This window comes from Rhinolophus hipposideros (assembly GCF_964194185.1).
Source record: "Rhinolophus hipposideros genome assembly, chromosome: 26".
Lineage (NCBI taxonomy): Eukaryota > Metazoa > Chordata > Mammalia > Chiroptera > Rhinolophidae > Rhinolophus > Rhinolophus hipposideros.
The window spans coordinates 14,860,421-14,879,829 of record NC_138072.1 but is presented as its reverse complement, the minus strand read 5'-3'; the positions used below and the strand labels follow the sequence as shown (position 1 = coordinate 14,879,829).

The 19,409-nt window shown below is 40.3% G+C and overlaps 1 protein-coding gene across 1 annotated transcript in view; it reads left to right on the top strand.

The window, feature by feature from the left end:
* Nucleotides 1-19,409, top strand: part of CDC42BPA (CDC42 binding protein kinase alpha) — a 296,719-nt gene that overhangs the window by 88,758 nt on the left and 188,552 nt on the right. Inside the window, exon 4 of the mRNA XM_081039105.1 lies at nucleotides 6,157-6,360. Coding sequence (XP_080895231.1) covers nucleotides 6,157-6,360 — 204 coding nt within the window. The remainder of the gene's footprint in view (nucleotides 1-6,156; nucleotides 6,361-19,409) is intronic.

Here is a 19,409-nt window from a genome sequence, read left to right as displayed (position 1 = left end):
CACTAAGATTGGCCTACGTTCAAGGTGAAGGAGTAAAGGCCCAGCCTCTCAATGAGAGGAATGTTGAAGAATTTGTGACATGTTTTTCACACCATCATATATAATATTTGAGTCCTTGAGACTGATTGAAATCACCTAGGGCGTGGGTGTAGAGAGAAAAGAGAAAAGGTTCAAAGACTGAACCCTGGGACACTCCAATTTTTAGAGATCAGGAAGACAAGGCGGACCTAGCAAAGAAAATGGAGAAAGAGTGGCCAGTGAAGTAGTAGAAAATCAAGCGTGCCGAAGCCCAGTGAAGAAAAGTGTTTCCATTAAGAGGGGTGATTGGTGCTGTCAAATCCGGCTACAAGGTCAAATGAGACACGGACTGAGGATTGACCACTGGCTTTCGAAATGTGGAAGTCACTGGTAACTTTGGCCGGAGAGATTTCCAGATTGTGGTAACTGGATTCTTCACATCTCACTTCTTTGGCTGCCAGCCCCTGGGTCCTGACTAGATTACCTCCAGCTCCACTTCAGGGCTGAGAGGAACGCATTGGCTTAACTGGCTTGGTTTTTGTCAACCCTCATGGCCATGGAGCCTTGCCAAATGTTTCAATGCTGATGGAATTTATAGGAGAATACTGTTCAAATTTACTAAATAGCTCTAGTAGAGGACAGGATCTCTATTAAAATGTTTGACTCGAAACACAGTTTGGAAAATTCCATTTATAGTAGCGCTTGTATATGTAGAGCTTTAATGAGAGATTTAAACGAGAGATTTAAAGACCGGACAAGATGGGCAAGGTCCATTGATAAGCAAGTGAGAAATAGGAGTCTGTGAACCCGAGTCTGTTGACCTAAGTAAACGTGCCCTAGAGGAGGAGGGTTTGTTTTTTTTTCAACTTTATGAAGAGGGAGGAGTGAAAACCACTCCTATGTTAAAACCATGCCACTTCAAAATTCACTGAATGATTGTTCAGACATAAAGCATTTGGTTTATTGACTTTTTTTTAATACTTTGGATAAAAATTAAACTGTGTTTGTATGTATGTCAATCCTTGGCCCATTTGCCTTGACAGCCACTCCTCACCCATTGCCTGCTTGGCTCTATTCTCTTTAGCGGCAAGAGAGTCGAGGTAAGGGGATTCTCCCCCCACCCCTCCTTGGGGCAGTCTCCCCTGTAGCCTTTGCACCTTCTCTGTGGCTCCAGCTCCCACCAGCCTGGGTGGGGAGGCAGGGGGTAGTGGCTGCTGCTGCCAGTCAGTGGGTCTCCCCTGTTGGTTTCCTCAGCTCTTCCATCACCTGTGTACCCATTTCCCAGAATTAATATTCCTCTGCTTTAGATACACCATGATTTCTGTTCTTCTGGTTGAATCCTGGTTCATCATATATGGGTTTTCCTCTTCTGCCCTGATGTCAATTTCTAATGCCCAAATATGTGAATTGACAGCAATATTCCACTGCTTCCTGGTACAACAGAAAGGAGGAGTTGGGTTTACAGAATTTCATAGATGTTTCAGACATCACTTGTATGGTGGTTAAACCCAGGGGCCTCAGCATGAGATAAGTTTGGTTTAGACTCCCAGCTTCTGTGTCACTTGCTAGCTGTGTGGTTGGTTGTTCACAAGTTATTTAAGCTCTCTGAAGCTCTGTTTCCTCATCTGTGATACGGAGATGATAATTTTGCTATTTCATATGGCGATGATGAGTGAATAGAATAACCTGTTCAAAGTACTCAGGGCAGTATTTACACATTGTAAGTGTGTAAAAACAGTTTCCAGGCTCTCGGCCTCACATAGAAAGGTGCTGGCTTGGGTAGTAAATGGCCATCAATTGTGATCAGATGGCCAGCAGCTGTGGCTAGTTGGCAGTCAGCTGTAAGCCATTGGCCACTAATATAACGGCTGTGGCTACGCTAGCAAGAAGAATGGGGGCTAGCAAGAAGATGGTGGCTGGCAAGCGCGGACTGCTGTTAGGCAGATTATGTAGATCCTGCTTCCTGTGTCTCCAGCCCAGCAGCCAGCGAGAATATATTGGTTTGACTTCCCTATCTATGGCTCCGTGGGTTTTCCTTTTTGGCCTTACCGTGTCCTGCATTCTTATGTGGGGAGCGGCACCAGAGACCCCGCCGGACGCCCTGCACGACAAATGGCGCAGCGAGCAAGGTCCCCCGCATGACAGTAAGTGTTCTGTGAAAGAGGCAATTATTAATTACAAAGTCTCCTTTTTCCGTAACATAAGCCTTTGCAGTTGGTACTCATGTCAGGAGCCAGACATGAAGTGAGGACAAGCATTTGATGGTGTGCTATCCTCAGAGGGTACTAAACCATGTCTTTCATTTGCAGAGTCAGGATGTGCTAGCTGGGCTGAAAGGGGACGTGGTGCCCTGCTGTGACATTCACCTTGCTTTTTGCCCTGTTCTGCAGTAAGACATAGCCAAGTAAGAGTGGGGCCAGTTGTTACAAATATTAAATGGTGGATCTGTCTTCCTGCTCTTAGGCCAGAAGAGGAGGATTAGTTGAAGAAAGCTTCCATGGAAGACTTGCCCTAATGACTCTCTGTCTTATTCTTTTCATTCTCCTACCTTGATGTCCTCGCCTGTCCTTTCTTTTCCAAACAGTCTGCATAATTCCCAGCACTTTCGTAAAACTTTCTCTATTTCAAACAAATTGTATTTGCAGTGGTATATATCTACTCTCCCGAAGCAGAATTTCACAAAGACCTCCTCCAGGCTCTTTTCCCAAAGAACACCCAGCCATGCAGCACTGTGGGGTGACTGGGGCTGCGTCTTTCTTTGGTTTAAGACCGGTTTCATTAACAAGCATGTTCACACTTCAACCGGAACATTTAAAATAACATGCGCACAATGTGTTTAGTGTCTAGTTAATGATTAAGTCTCTGAGCTTGAATTATTCAAGCAAAATTGATTGGGTTCAACCTTCTTCCTTCTTCTTTTTTTTTTTTAAATAAAAATAAGTTCTCCCTGCTACTCTCTAAACAATGTGGTAAAGGTTATTATGCAAATGTCAATACTCTGGACTGTGGGTGGTACCCAAGTGCTAACAGAAAGGATTGACAGCTTGACTCTTTTATTAAAAATATATCTGTATCTCATATACTGTACTTCCATTGTTGATTAGCATTTATGGAGACCTAACATATTTTAACTTCTCTCTTTTAAACTCTTCTTTAGAGTTATTTACAAGTTGGGTAAGTAGGTATCTTGGAGCCAGTTCTGTGGTATAAAAAAATGATAGTAGAACTATCTTTTTCCTTGGCTACCCTACCACATGGTCAAATGGAAGTGTTAAAATGCCGGCTTCACGATTAAAAACCATGTTGTTGAAGAATATTTGATCTGAGAAGATATTCGTAATATATTGCTAAGTGAGAACAGGAGGCTATAAAACTGTCTTTATTATGTATCATTTTTTGTTAGAATGTATAAAAAAGCCTTGTATAACCAACACCAATATGTTAATCATTATCTGTGTTAGGATTAAACTTTTATTTTTCCTTTCCTATTGCTTTTATAATTAGAGAACACACACATATAAAGAGGTCAGGGCTAGAAATGGTTGATCTTTTGTCTGAGTCTAAGCATCAATCCTGTGTCAGGAGCACGTGGAAATAATGCTGTCCTTATTTATGGTGGCAACTGTCAATTTGGCAAGTGTAGAGTTCGCAAAATAATTCACAGTATTTTGTGAATGACAGCGACTCCAATAATTTATTAGCCTTCATGTTTCGACTTCTGGACCTTTAATTCCAGTGCTTCCTCCGCTTCCATATTAAGAAGTGAAAAGATGCAACTATGGGCACAGACATAGAAAACAGAACTGCCCCACGGGTGTCGGAAAGGGCTGAAAAATAATTGTTTTGGAGAAAGAGTATCAAGGGGATGGCAATTTTGAGAGGAAAAGACAGGCATGCAGTGACCCAGTTTAGCGATACATGTAAATGTGGGACCTTTCAGGGAGAAATCTGTAAGAGCCGCTCTTCTAAAGCCAAGATCGGAAAAACCTGGAAGGCCCTGAAATGCACCAAGGGCGGTAGCTATTGGACGACTTGCCTTCACTGCCCAGCTGTGTGCACTGTGCCTGGGTCACGTGCGTGCGTGTGCGTGTGTGTGTGTGTGTCCGCGCAAACGGGGGCTGCAGGTTTGCTGCTAGTGGTGAACCGTCTTGACTTGCTCCATCGGCTGAGTGTCCTGCAGGTGGTAACCTTGGCTGGGGATTAAACAGGCAGCAGCTGGCACAGTTCCGGGGGAGAACACACTGCGCTCCACGCGGGGAAACTTTGGGCAACAGCGACGGGCAATTCTATCCTTCGCACACACACACACTCATGACTTGGACGGTAGCACATACACACAAGTCCGTCATTGTGTTTGTCCTGGGAAATGACACAAGCCGGGGTGTAATTAGACACCCAGGAAATGATTCCCCGGGAGAGCTGGGTTTGGGGGAGCAGGTAGGGGGCGGCCAGGGCCAGGGCGCCGCCGTCTGCACAGCCGCCGGGAGCCCACAGCCCGTGACGACCGCGCGGGACAGGTGGCGTCACCGAGGGCGAGGACGCAGCCCCGCTCCGCGACCCGCCCGGGAAGCGTCGGGCACCGGGGCGCGCGGCCCGAGCCGGGGCCTCCCGGGGCCTCCCGGATCCCTGCATCCCACGTTGCGGCAGCCGCAGCCTCGCCGGCCCGGGCGCTCCGCAGCCTCCCCTCGGGCTGGGGCCGCCGCCCGCGCCCCTTCCAGGGCCTCGGCTCCGCTCGGCGCGGCCGCAGCCCGAGCGCGCGCGGCTCGGGGGCTCGGGCGGGGGCGGGGCGGCGCGTGCGCGCGCGCGGGCGGGGGGGGCGGGGCGGCGCGTGCGCGCGCGCGGGCGGGGGGCGCGGGCCGCCATATTGGCCTGGCCTCGGCGGCGAGCGTCCGCGGCGTGCGGCGGGGACGGGGCGCCCGGCGGAGCGCAGGGCGCGGGCGCGAGAGGCCCGGGGAGGCGGGGGAGGGGTGGGAGGGGAAGGAAGGGAGTGGCTGCGAGCCGGGCTGCGGCAGCCTCGCTCTCCTCCCCGCGCACCAGTCCCTCCTCCGGCGCCGCGGCCGTCTCCCTGCTCGCCGCGGGAAGATGCCCTCCACCCCGGGCTGGGAAGCAGGGGCAGAAGTAGCCGCTGGAGCCGCCCGCGCCGCCGCCGCCGCCGCCGCCGCGCTCCGTGTCCTTTGAATCCCGAGCAGCACCCCCCTCGCCAGGGCGGCGGGAGCCTCCGGCGGGCGGCCGCGGTGCGGGCGTGCGGACCCCCGGCTCTCCGCCCGGCGCGGCCCAGGCCGGCCGATCAGCGACCAGCGACATGGAGCGCGCTCGGCCGGCTGAGTAGCCGCTGCTCCCGGAGCCCCGCGGCCGGTGCCGTCCGCAGCCCGCGTTTGCAGCCCCGGCCGCGCCGCCGCTCAGGCCCCTGGGAGAAGCGGGGAGAAAAATGAAGACTTTCCCTCCCAGTCCGTTGGAAATGAGACTAACTGCAAAGCCTTAAATAGCAGGGGCTCGGGAGGAGAAAGGAAAAGCCTCCTCCGGGCGAGACTTGGCGTGCTCCGGCCGAGGGGCTGCTTCGGGGGCTCGCCCCCTCCCTTCCCGCTGGAGAAATTGCCGCTGATGCATCATCCAAGCGGTGGTTGGAAGGATTTGCAGCCGAATTTTTGGTTTTCCCTCCCCCTTACATACATTCTGGCTTTTTCCTCCTTTTTCTGTTTCCCTTCTTCCTGGGAAGTGAATTGCTGATGCACCTCGGGCTTAATGCATTAATGATGCAACCGGATTCGTTTCAGGATTATGTTGCACGAGTTGAATTTTGAATGAAGGAGCCGAGTTTTTTTCCCTAAAGAAGTGTGGACGGTGTGGTTCGTCGTACTTTTAATTATTATTTTATTTAAACCTACGACTTAATTGTATTCTTTAAAAAAATGTACCAAATATATATTTTATGGTAACTATCCCTCAAAATATATATGTATATGTGTGAAATCGAAGACGCTTCAGTTAAGTGACGGTAACCGGTGTGTTGGATGTTTAATTCAGCACCGGCATTGCATGACAGTTGTTTGAATAACAAGTGGTTTGTTTTTTAAAACCACACCTTTTAAAATTTAGTTTCAAAGAATCATAGTAAAAATCGTTAACAATAATTTAAAGGAAAACCAGCAGAAATCGAAGCCAACATGTCTGGAGAAGTGCGTTTGAGGCAGTTGGAGCAGTTTATTTTGGATGGGCCGGCTCAGACCAATGGGCAGTGCTTCAGTGTGGAAACGTTGCTGGATATACTCATCTGCCTTTATGATGAATGCAATAATTCTCCGCTGAGAAGAGAGAAGAACATTCTTGAATACCTAGAATGGGGTAAGTTTGTATCTTTTTTTTTTAAAAAAAAAACTCTTTAGCTGGGGGTTCTGATTTAATTGTTACAGAGTTATAAGTAAACTCTGAGTACATAAATGTGTCTATAATGTGTAATATAGTATATAGAATATATAACCATAATGTATTTAAATATATATACAATAAAAGAATAGACCTGAATTATTCAAGATTTTCCCCCCTAGTTTTTGGTAAATATTTCCCCAGGAGTACAACCAGGCTACGATTGTTGCCATGAGATAATGTGGAACTTAGGAGGAATAATAGCTTATATTTTTAGGTTAGCAGTAAGAGCTTTTGCATAATTATGCGATGGGCAAAAATGGATGCTTGCTCCAGTTGCCTCATGCCTGGTGGTATAACAGACATTCAGTTGAAAGGTATTTATTAGTGGAAACATTCCTTCCCAGACTTTGGAAATCACTCTGGAAAAGGGAGGAGACATTAGAATATCTTATGTCAACAGGAACTTGAAGGTAGTTATCGGTGAGTTTTATCTCATTTCTTTATAGTACAAGCAAAGGAACTACTAAACATGGACTTTCCGCAGATTGTCATGTTTGTAAGATAACATGACATAAATGTGTAAAAATGTTGTAATAGTAGTTGGGAGAGGGTGTTTGGGAGCAGCTCCCGCCTGCAAGTTTGATTTGCTCTAATTTTAATTCAAATCTAAACCAGTTAGATTTTGGTCTTCGTTCTCCTCAATAGTGGTGTGACTTAGAAGACTTATTGTACCGGATGGACTAGATCAATGATGGGAGCAAACACTCCCATGTGACCTTCAAGCTTCTGTAAGCTGAAGTCCTTCTGTATCCCATGTTACGTACAAGTCCATTCGAACATCCAGCTGTTCTCTATTGGAAGAATATCCATCATCACCTAGACCTATACTGGTACATTGACTTTTGAAGGATATCAGCCAAAGTAGTACTGTATTGTGTCCCTTGGAATATTAATAATTTTAGTTTGTTGGAAAGTTTTGATACTAAAATGTCTTTGTTCCCAAGTAAAGCTTTATTTTCCTCAAGTACAAGTCAGTTGGTGATTATTTTGGGGTCTTTTTTTTTTTTTCTTTTGGATTTGCCGCCACATCACTTGAATTATTAAGGTTGCCCGTATCAGAGGTTTTCTAGCAACTTGATGTCATGAGGTTTAAAAATTTTTTAATGTATATTAATGTGAATAGGATGATTTTTTAAAAACAGACTACCAGACTTTTCCTGGGAATGTAAGAATTCTAAACCATCTTTCAAGTGACTTCTCTCTTAAGAGTGAGACAGTGTTGACTTTCGTATTGGCATTGTTTGTCTTTTATTTTTATGTGTAGAGTTAAACATTTTGTAAAGCTTATTTAGTTTTACATCCCATGTTTTATAAATTTAGAAATGTTTTAGTGTTTTTCCTTGAAGAGTTAAAGAAAAGATTTGGTACTTTTAGAGTTTCCGTTCTAGAATTATGGTTCCAGAATGATACTCTAGTGTACGATTGTGATTGTCATTTAGTATCTTCTTTCTCACCTGCAAAAATGAAGGGAGAACTATTTGTACATACCAATAGTAAATATAATTTTAAAATTATGATTAAAAAACCATATGCTCAGTTGCCTTTTGATAGTAAGAGTTTACCTAGTAGTTTTATGCTATGAGATACTTTTCTGTACAGTATTATCAGAATAATTTATGTATATTTGCCACTAAATATGTTTTCTCGGGCTTTGTTTCTTATAAGTATTTAAAAGAAACCCCTTTTTTATACATATTTAAGTTAAGCCAAATAAGCCAAAAGTCAAATAAGTTTTTGGCCAAATACACTTTATTTTTATTAGTATATTTTAAATAATTTCAAACCAGGGACTTCTCACATTTTAAAGCAAATTAAGTTTCAGTAGTATCTTTCCTATTTTGTCTTTTTAAAAGTCTGATATGACATAACAATGATGGACAGTCTTTTAAGTAAACTTGTGTTGCTCAGTGACAGAGAACAAGAGAGTAGAATTTTTAAGGAATTATTTTGCACACTTTGGGGCTAGGTAGTGTCAGTTAAGTCTCAGGCATTTTTAAGTTGGAACTATGAGGTCTTGAAAGTGGGAGTTATCAACAACAGGTTTGGGTAAGGATTAAGAAAAGGGGAAAAAGAAAAGGGTAAGGGGAAAATCTGTCAAGAGATGTATCGTAAGTCGTAGTATTTACTGTCTTTAAGTCATTTGAGAATTTAGGTTAAGAATTCCGTCTCTTCATTTAAGCATTGAAATATATCAGCTGTTCTTCATGTATGGATTGATTACTACATTTTTGGGAAATGCCCTTTTGTCCCCCCTGATTGCTTAACGTTATATAAAATAACAATTAGATTTAGGAAGTTTCCAGGTAGTGAACGGACCTCAATTTAATTTTTTAAACATTATTTATTTATTTATTTTGGTCTGTGATGGAAATTTACACGGATTGTTTGTTGGGGTTAAATTTGGTAATTTAAATTTGCCTTCCTTAAGTGTTACAATTTTTAGTTTGAATTTTAAAAGTCCCACTATTTGCAACAGGAGAGCAGTAGTTAAATTCTTTGTAATATACGCTGTATATTCGCGTTTAGCTGTTTATATTCATGAAAGTGTCATCTAGATATGCCTTATTTTTATGCTGATGATAGGCTACTTTTAAAATGGAGTCAGCCAAGATTCGGTCTGCCTTGCTGCATTTCCATCAGTTTTGCTTTATTCCTAGTTATGGTCCATTTCACTTTTATATTGGTACAGTCATTGTTTTGTTCTTTACAGTATCATGACAGTAAGCAAACTGATGATTCAAAATGAGGTATGTTGGACAGCATTCCCTGCTCTTGGTACTGATGGCTTGAGGGAGGAAATAAGCAGAGCTTTAGAGGGGAACAGAGGATTAAGAGGGTATTAAGCCGGTAAGCAGTAGAGCAAGGGAATCAGAGGGCCTTCAGGTCATAGATCACTTTTATATTTAATAATATATATTTTGCAGTTACATCTAAGAAGATTTGAAAAACTTCCTTGTGTCTCCTTTGTTTTTTAAGTTGTTGAAATGATTCTGGTTTTTATGTTTGTTGATAAAATTAGAGTTTTGATGCCAGTAATATAACTCTAGAATTAGTTACAATACAGTTGTAGAAGTAAAAATAACGTTTATATTATAAACTAATTTGTTAGTAATGACTAAATGAGTATATTATTCATTGAATTAGCTTCCCTCTACTATGAAATGGGAAATTGGAATTTTAGGTAATTCTTTACTCATTTACTTAAAATATAGATGTAAGATAGTATTGCTCAATACCAAAGAAACATCTGAGCTGTCTGTATGTGAATAACTGGTTTTTAATGCTTCCTGAATCTTGGATTTTGTAACATTTCATTTAAGTTATCCTTAAAATACAGTCATTTTATGGATATGAATAATACATATTATTCAGTGATAATATGAATACTATTATAATACATATTATGTATTATATGTATGTAATTCATATTATGTAATAATATGAATAATACATATTATTCAGTGTATACCTCCCTCCACACACAATTGTCTGAATGATTAATAAACTTGTTACTAGAATACATCAGCAGGTACTGTAGATGTGTTAGAGTAGTTTTAAAGATTATTCACATTTTTTTCATGTGTGGGTCAATTAGGTGAGGTGATGATGGCTTGATTAGAAGTATCTTTTCTAGGATGCTTTGTTCTGCTGTTTCTCAGTATTAGCTTTTCTGCAGTAGAATTTATTAATCATACCAAATTATTAAAATGCTCATTTAATGTAGATGATTAAGTTTATTTTTATTTAAGTCCTCAATTAGGATCTTTATGAATGTCATCAGAAATATCAGTTGGGCACTTTTTCCTTTATACTAGCCACCTAATAGTCTATTCTAAGAACAATAGTGAATAAATATAATGTTTTGATCTGACACAATGCTGGCACACTTAGCATGGTGTTCACTAAATGGTGGCTATTATTTTTCCAGTTTTTTTTCTTTATGTTTCTTTTTAAGAATCTGTTGCTCTATGAGTGATAACAGGGATGTCAGGATTAACATTATGAATTTTTGGAATTTATTTTATGTGGAAATGTAAGGCATATCTTAGCATGGCAGTGTAAAAACAAATAGCATAATATGTTGCAAATTTTATTAAATGTCCCATAATTCCTTGATTAGTATTACATAGTAAGCCCAGGTTATTTCATGGTAAGAGAACTGAACTTGGTACAAATTAATGTTTTATTGTGCTACTCTTCTATGGCAGTCAAAAAATTTCTTCCAAAACATTTTCTCTTTTGGTGTACTTATTTGCCAGTATGTTGTGTAGGTAGCTCATTGTTTTTCATTTTGTTGGTTTTGATAGGTTTTAAAAGCAATTTATTAAGTCCCACCAGCATTTAAAAATTATAGACTAGAATAGAAAATAGCAAGTACATCAAGTGTAGAAAGAAGTATTGTTACACAAAATTCTTCTGTTTTCTTGTATCTCTTTACTGTAGATTGGGCAAAAAAGTTTGAAACTCTTTAGTGTAGATGAAGCTAAAATATGTTGATGAAAAGATTACAGACATAGTTCCTTTTTTGAAAAAGCACACATGATACAATTAGGGACAGGATGAAGAATTTAATGAAGAGAGTGAGTTTAGATAGGGACTTGGAGAGATACTTGGAGAGAGAGGGAGGATGAGGGAGGGAGTATGGGAAAGAGGAAGAATAACATGAGCATGGATATACTGTTTCCCTGGGTTGCTTTAGTCTGATCCCTGAATGATTGGGTATTTTTAATTTAGAACTTAATGGACAGAGGAATCAACGTTACTCCTTATATTATGTTTGCTGGTTCATTTCCCTTTCCTTTTGTCATTTTTCCTTTACTGACTTTGGACTCTTGGATGTAGACTTCCATTGATGGTCAGAGTTGTATAAGCTTGAACATGAGGAAGAACCATATGACCTATAAACATTGGTAGTAGTTTTTTGGTTATATCTTCCAGTTACTCCAGATGAACTCTAGAGTAGATGTAGGTGAGGAGGATTTGCTAGTTCTGTAGATTTTCTCATCCCTTGTGACTCATGAAACTGCCAGTGAGAATGACTTCAAGTTTTTGGTAGCAAGAATTGCTCAGCTGCTTTTACTGTATCTTAATGAATCAAGGAGTTCTTTCCATAATGAATTTTGTTTCTGAATGACCCCATTTTTACTGTAGGTCATCCCAGACATACGAATGGCTGTCTTTTGTTGTCACTGTATAGAAAATTCCTTTCTAGATCTACTGTGTTTCCCCGAAAAAAGACCTAGCCAGACCATCAGTTCTAATGCATCTTTTGGAGCAAAAAACATGAAACCCTGTATTATATTATATTATATTAATTTTATTAAAGACCCAGTCTTCTATTCCAGTAAAATAAGACCGGGTCTTATATTAATTTTTGCTCCAGAAGATGAATTAGAGCGGATTATCTGGCTAGGTCTTATTTTCAGGGAAAACACGGTAGATTTCCTTTTCTTCCATTGATACTGATCAGAGCTCCAGGATTGCTCTTTCTAGCTAGTTGTTCCCTACTTCCTCTCTGCAGTGCCCACTCCTATTTCCAGTTAATAGGTGGGCAATGGGTAGCCCTTGTTTGTCTAACACCCTCGCCCCTATTCTAGTGCTGCTTCATCTGTTGCTATAGGAGAGCAGCATTGTGACTTTCATGGTAACAGGAGGCATGAAGACCTGGCTCCCCCCTTTCTAATTTCGTTGTTTGCCCCTTAATTCTTCCTCAGATCAACTGTTTGCTTCTATTGGAATCAGGGCCTTTTCACTCTAGCCCCCTCCATGGTTTCAAAATATGTTCTGGAAATCCATGGGATATTAATAGGTGCTTTGAGGAGGGGGCTAGGAGGGGGTTACGTGGCTAAATAAATTTGGGAAACTATTATAAAATTGCACATTAAAAATACTGCAGATTTTTCTAGAACTTATAAAGTTTACATGGTTATGGAATCATATTTTTTTGCAGAATATCTGGAAGGTGGATGGTTACCAGTGTGTTCCAATGAACACCCTTTGGGAAATGCTCTATTAATATGAGGTCATGGTGTTCCTTTTATTAGGGAGGGTTCTAAGAGATAATTTTGAGGGACTCTTTGGGGATACTGTGTGGTTTGGAGAGAGAATCTAAACCTGAATAAGTTATATTTTACTTAGTGGTTGTGGACTTTTAATTGTCTTCTATTTATAGTCATGTGAACTGAAAGATAAACATTCCCAATAAGTACAGCAATTCTCACTTTATCTTTTGCAGCTTTAGTTACTATTATTATGACATGTTACAAAACTACTGTCTATATTGAATCTTTATTCATTACCTTGTGATATTTAAGAGGAAAAGATCATCCATTTGCATCACTTACGCAATTTAAGAATCCTTTATAGTGTTAAGTACTATTTTGTCTAAGGTTACAGCTTTTAGCTAAGCCATCCTTCTCAGACTTTTGGACTAGTATGAGAACTTTACAATTATTTATAACATTGTATTTGTGAAGCTATGGTTTCAAGTGCCAGCACCTATTTATACGTAGCGTAAAGAAACCAGAAAATACAATCCTTTTGTTAAAGAGAAAACCATATTTAATTGGTGCTGCCTCAGCACTATGGACAGTTAGAACTCTGCGTTCACTATAACCTTCTACTCTGGGTATGAGGGTGGCAGATAATACTAGAGGATAATTCAGCTTCATTATTTAAAGACAAATGGCTTATATGGGGATAAATTAGTTTTTTCCCCTCTCCTGATGTAATTTATTTTTCTCTTTAATTCTTCCCCATCAACACCATTCCTCTCACCCACAATCTAATTATGCTCAAAAGTACTACTTATGTGGATGAAAACAATCTTTTCAAAATACATGTGAATTCATTTAGCCATGTGCAAGCATTTGTTAACTTGCAGTTTTATTTCAAATTGCTTACATATCACTGTAGATTTAATCAATTAAAAACCACCTTCTATTCATTTTTCTCTATTCATAGTGATAAAGCTTAATTACATTTACTTAGAGTTTCCCTGGTGAAGATCTGCAAGTGGATGGAATACCTCAGCCTGATATATTCCTGCTCTAAACCAATACACTGGAAAGGAATGGGCTTTGATTATTGGCCAGATGATTCACGCAGGTTACTTATTCTCTTTCTTTTATCATCTGTAAAAACAATGAACATAATAGCAGTACCTTGTTTTGCCAAAAGGTTGAAAAGTTAGTTTAGGAATTTTCCTTTTCTGGTGATTTTTGGACGGATTTGATTGGCTTTTTTCTCCATTCTGTTTTTTAAGTTCTGTCTAGCCTTATGATAAAGGAAGAACCAAAATGCCATTTTTGGGTAAACTTTAGTTGAAATGTATCGCTGTACTAATGCAAGGGTGTAAATAATTTTGTTTTACCGTTAACAGATATTCATCTTACTGACATTTTATTAAATTACATTGGCATTGGAGATGTCTTTCCCTGTGTGACTTTGCAAACAGAATCTTATTCCTTCTTTTAGGATATTTCACGTTGGAACATTTAATTGTTATAAACCGAATTATATTTCAGTAAATATTAAACTAGTGCCCATTCTTTGCATCACCAATAGCAGATATTATGAGGTGGCTAGTTGTGTTTTACTTTTAGAGTTGTATAGTTCAAATATGCAACTCAATGGTAGTATTCTGAACCTCAACTCAGAATAACCTCAACTCAGAATAAACTTAAAATAATCATGAAAAATGATTGGTGTGTCCCTCTCTTAGGACTTTATGGACTAAAGATTATGCAGCATCCATAAGTGCATGTTGTGTGGTTTTACAGTAAGTCTGAAGAAAAATAACATTGCACACTGGTGTTTTTAAAACTGTATTTCAAGAGATACGATGAATATTCTGAAAATTAAAGAGTTCAGTGGATATGTAAGATTGGGAAGTAGTGTTCATTGCACCCCTCTTTGGATACTGCAGAGCACATTATCATGGTAAAAGTTTTTAAAAGTTGTGCAGTATAGATACCTTTTACTTTGTTTTACCTAGAATTTGCCTAAGTCATTTGACTTTGGAACCCTTTTTATGAGGAACATCTGGCGGAGTGTGAGACATGCTGGCACACTCATACGTTAAGAACCCCTAGGCAGTGTCAGAGCCTTTAAACTGGTTATGTGACAAATAGTGGTTACTGAATTCTTCTACCACATTGTTTTTTGAATGTTGTCATAATTTACATCAAACTCCAAAGGCATAGGTTTGAACGACTTGCCTTTTTTTGGACTTCCATTTGCATCACTTCGAAGGCAGTCAGCAGTGTTCGCTAGGCTGGTGTGGAGTTCTGTGTGGGTGTCTCTGTGTTTACGGACAAAGGACAGTAAGACTCGATGCATGCCTTTAAGTCTATGTTTATATGTGTCGTCCTTGGTTTGCAAAGATGCACCTGCTAACCTAGTGATTTGTTTTTTCCCCGTACAGCTTGATGATTTTCTAATCCAGTTACCTCAGAATTGGTACAGAACTTGAGAGGGAGACTGCCGTGGTTGTGAAATAGAACATAGCTAATTAGATTTTATGAGGGTTTTGTAAAAGCAGTGGAGTTGTCCTGCTGCAGCAAGAATCCCACCCTTAATGCCTGGTTTACTGAGAGTGGCTAAGGCCCCAAATTGACTCAGATATTATTGAAAGCCGTCAAACATTTACTTAGAAGTGTTCTGTCCTAAGATTTAAAAAATACGTATTTGGCAAGATTAGGAGAAGCCCACAATGATTAGAACCCCATTTTGAGCTTGTATTGCTAGTTAACTATGGCCTTGCCCTGACCAAAAATCATAACTAAGAAACATTTAGAAACACACTAAAAGCTCAGGTATGTGGTGACGCAGAAATATTGATATTATTATCATAAAGCTTTTCCACATTCCATACTTATAAAGATTTTCCTAGAGTTTGTAGTTAAAACCACAGGAATATTTGCAAGTGTGGTGTGATTTCTGTTTCTGTCTTTTTGCTGCGTGCCTTTGTAATGTGTCACCCCATTTCTGACTGATGCATGCTAAGTTGACAGTGTTTTCCAGGAGTCCATCGCTGTATTACATTGCTTGAGGTTGTGATTAAATGATCACATTTGTTTCTTTTCCTGTGTTCCTGTGGTAATCCCAATGAAGTGCAGCGGCTCTTGGGTTATCCTGATTTTATTCAGCCTCTGTGTACATCTGGTTTAATTGACTTGTCTGTATTAAATGTCTCCAAATGTATTACATTCCTGGATCTTACTGTCCTTATTAATCATGCCTTTTTCTCTCAATTTAATGCTAAGTAATCTGTAACCTCATTATTACATGTGTTCCTACCCTGAAAATATTGTGACTCCTACATATCTAGGGCTTGTAGTAGAAGGACTTTTAAAAAATACTTACAACATGATCCTTTGATGATGTCAACATCTTGCTTAATATCCTACAGTGACTACTGATAGCTTTCAGAATGGCGTTTAAATTCCTTAACGCAGACATCCAGTGTTTCCCCCTCTGACCATTTGAGAGTAAATTGCCTACCTGATGCCCTATCATTCCCAAATATGTTTGTGTGTATTTTCAACTTTCTGTTCTTTTGCATAACTTCAGAAATTAATACTGATGCGTTACTGTCATCTAATCCTTAGACCTCATTCAAGTTTTGTCTTTGTAGCAAAAGGATTCAGTTCAAAATCACATGTTTGTTGCATTTGGTTATCATTCATTCTGGACTAGCTCTTCATATTTTCCTCAACTTTCATGACTTTGACACTTCTGAAGATTACAGGCTGGCTATTTTGCAGCATTTTTAGTAACCCTCAATTTGGGTTTGTTTATGATACCACATCTTTGGCAAGAATATTCTAGAAATGATGCTGTGTTCTTCTCATTGCATTTTATCGAGTGGTGCATGATTTTTATATCACTTTGTTATTATCGGTGTTCATTTTATTATGTTTTTCCAGCCCTATTGAGGTATAGTTGGCAAATAATGGGTGTTCACTTTATTTTATTAGGGTGGTATCTGTCAGCCTTCTCCACTGTAAAGTTCATTTTTTTCTCCTTGGTAATTAATAGCCACTTTCTGAGGCGATACTTTGAAATTATTTAAATATGCTGCTCTTTATCAAATTATTTTATATCAGTTTGGGCTCATGATTGTCTAGTTTATTCATTAGGTTGTAACTCTTTCCTCTCATTATTTATTTTGAGGCCCAAATTGAGCCAGATTGGGCTAGTAGGGGTCCTCTCAATTTGGTTTCTGTGTGCTTCGACATGTCTCTCTGGCTCTGAGCACTTTTTTGCTTTCTGGCCCAAGAAGATGGTTTAGGCTTATCTTGCAGTTTCCTTACTGTGGAATCAGCCCTTTTCCTAAGGAGTCCTGGTTCCTTTTAGTGGAGGATGATACAGAATCCAAGATCCGGGCTCTGTGTGTGCTCACTGCTGTTTATAAGCTCTGTTAGTGGATAGAGCTAGCTATGCTATATACCCATTTACACACATACATATACGAGGTGTGATCAAACAATATGGTGAATGTTTAAATAAAATTTTTACAGTAAAAGACACATTGCCATTAATCCCCCTCAAAATACTCCCCCTCGCTTCTAACAAACTTAATCCCATTGTTCTTGCCACTTTCTGAAGCAGTTCTGGAAGTCCTCTTCCACGAGTGTCTTTAGTTGTGCTGTTGTGACTGCCTCGGTGTCCAGAATTGATTCAAAATGTTTACTGTTAATGGTCATTTTGACTTTGGGGAAAGAGCCACAAGTTGCACGGTGTCAGATCTGTGGATGAGGACACACCATAATGTTTTTATTTGACAGAAATTGCCATATACCAGAATCAGTGTGTGACAGGGAACCTTTCCGTAGTGATCAAAACATAATGGTGAATGCTGCTGCCGAGTGCCATCCAACGGAAAGGCAGGGAGCTTCAGTACGGAAAGCGGTGCGTCGAACCTTAGTAACAGTGTGTGACAAGTTTCAGCTTGTTCAGTGCAGTTGGCTGTGAGCTAAGGTTGAGAGAAGGTGTGTCTTAAAGTGTGCTGTCATGAATCATCCTGCATTGCGACAACGCTCTGTCACATATCACTTCTGGTACGGCAATTTCTGTCAAATAAAACGATTACAGTGTGTCCTTATCTACCTTAGTCACCGGATCTGGCACTGCGCAACTTCTGTCTCTTCCACAAAGACAAAACAATTCAGGACATCAAGGCAGCCATGACAGCGCAACTAAAGACACTCACAAAAGAGGACTTCCAGAACTGCTTCAGAAAGTGGCAAGAATGATGGGACGAGTGTGTTAGAAGCCAGGGGGAGTATTTTGAAGGGGATTAATGGCAATGTGTCTTTTACTGTAATACTTTTTTTTAAATTTAAAGATTCACCATATTGTTTGATCACACCTCATATATGTTTATTTTTCCATATATTTTCTCGCTGTATGTTTCTACATGTGTATATTGAAGACCGTGAGTTTGCATGGACATTTCTGATTCCAGTCCAGCCCTGTAGGATGCACTCTGTATTTTTTCTTTTAATTTTTTAACTCTTCCAACAGTGAGAAGCCTGGGTCCCATTATCCCTAATATATTTACTTACGAGATCAACCGCTTCTTGTGTAGCCACGAATGTTGCCAGCCCCTCCCTCCTGCAGGTGACCTGCTCACCCTAAGCCGTCATGGGCTCCTCATGCCTAGCTGCCATCATCCCATTTGAGCTTTGATTTCCATGGCTGGGTTGCCATCTCTCTGTCCTCCCACAGATGTGCTCCTTACCTTGCTCAGACTCTGACTTCCCACAGCAGGCTTTCCTTCCACCCCCTGGATGCGCTCCTCATGTTCCTCAGCCTCGGACACGCTCAGTGCCGTGCAGCCCTTGTATGTGGATATCCTTTCATCCAACTCTGCCTTCCACACCCTACTCTGGTGGACCATGACTTCTGTTCTCTGTGCCTGCTTTGATTTACCCCTCCTAATGCATGTGTGTGTACACATACACAACTTTGTTTATATTTACTTCCCACTCTCACATTTAGAAATTTTTAAAAAATATTTTAAAAATCTACAAAACTCTGTTAAAATTTACTTTTTGGTGTACATCGTATGAGTTTTGACAAATGTAGACCACTAGCATAGTCAAGCTACAGAGCAATTGCATTATCCCCATGTTCTCTTGTGCTGCCCTTTTGCCCCACACTCCCCTTTTCCTCCAGTTGTAAGGAAGTACTGACTCTTCTACTGATTAAGTCATGTGTGTTGACTATTCCATGACTTTTCACGTATTGGTTAACTTGTTTGGAAACTCTTTTGCAACTCCTCCCCTATTTGTCTGTGCTCGTATAGTTGATGGCACATTTGGTAATGTTGGATGAATGAATTAATGCCATTGTGCTTGTTACAGGAAAGGCTAAAAGCAATAGATTTGATCTTGAAGGATTGCTTGAAAATCATATTTTTGTATATCAAGGACTTCTTTCCTCATTGATTTATCCTGTTTTATTTCAAAAGTAGTGGTTTCTTACAAGTAGTGGTTTATAATCCTGTCTCTTATTTTATTATCTTCCATTTGGCTCTCAGAATGCTGCAACTAGGCCTTTATCACAAAGATTAGAAGAGTCTTCTCTGGACAATCTGACTTAGGCCAAGAAGAAAGACCTAAAGATAAAGTTATCAGGGATTCCTCAGTACAGGGCTCAGGAAATCATACTGCAGTGAAGTTTATTATCAGTGGACCTCACCCAGGGGATCAGAGCTTCAGATCATCTCTTCATTTTCTCATATCTAAATACGAATAGAAAACCAAGGATTGCCAGATATGTGAGGAAAGCCTCTAATGTATAAGGTACAGACAAACATACATGCAGACAAACAGAAAAAAAAGTGGCTTGTATGAAGCTAACTCTGCAGGGAAGGCATAACTTCAAAAACAAATGTAAAACTATTATTAATATTTCCAGAGATAAGAGAAAAACCATGAAGTAAATCAGAATGCCAT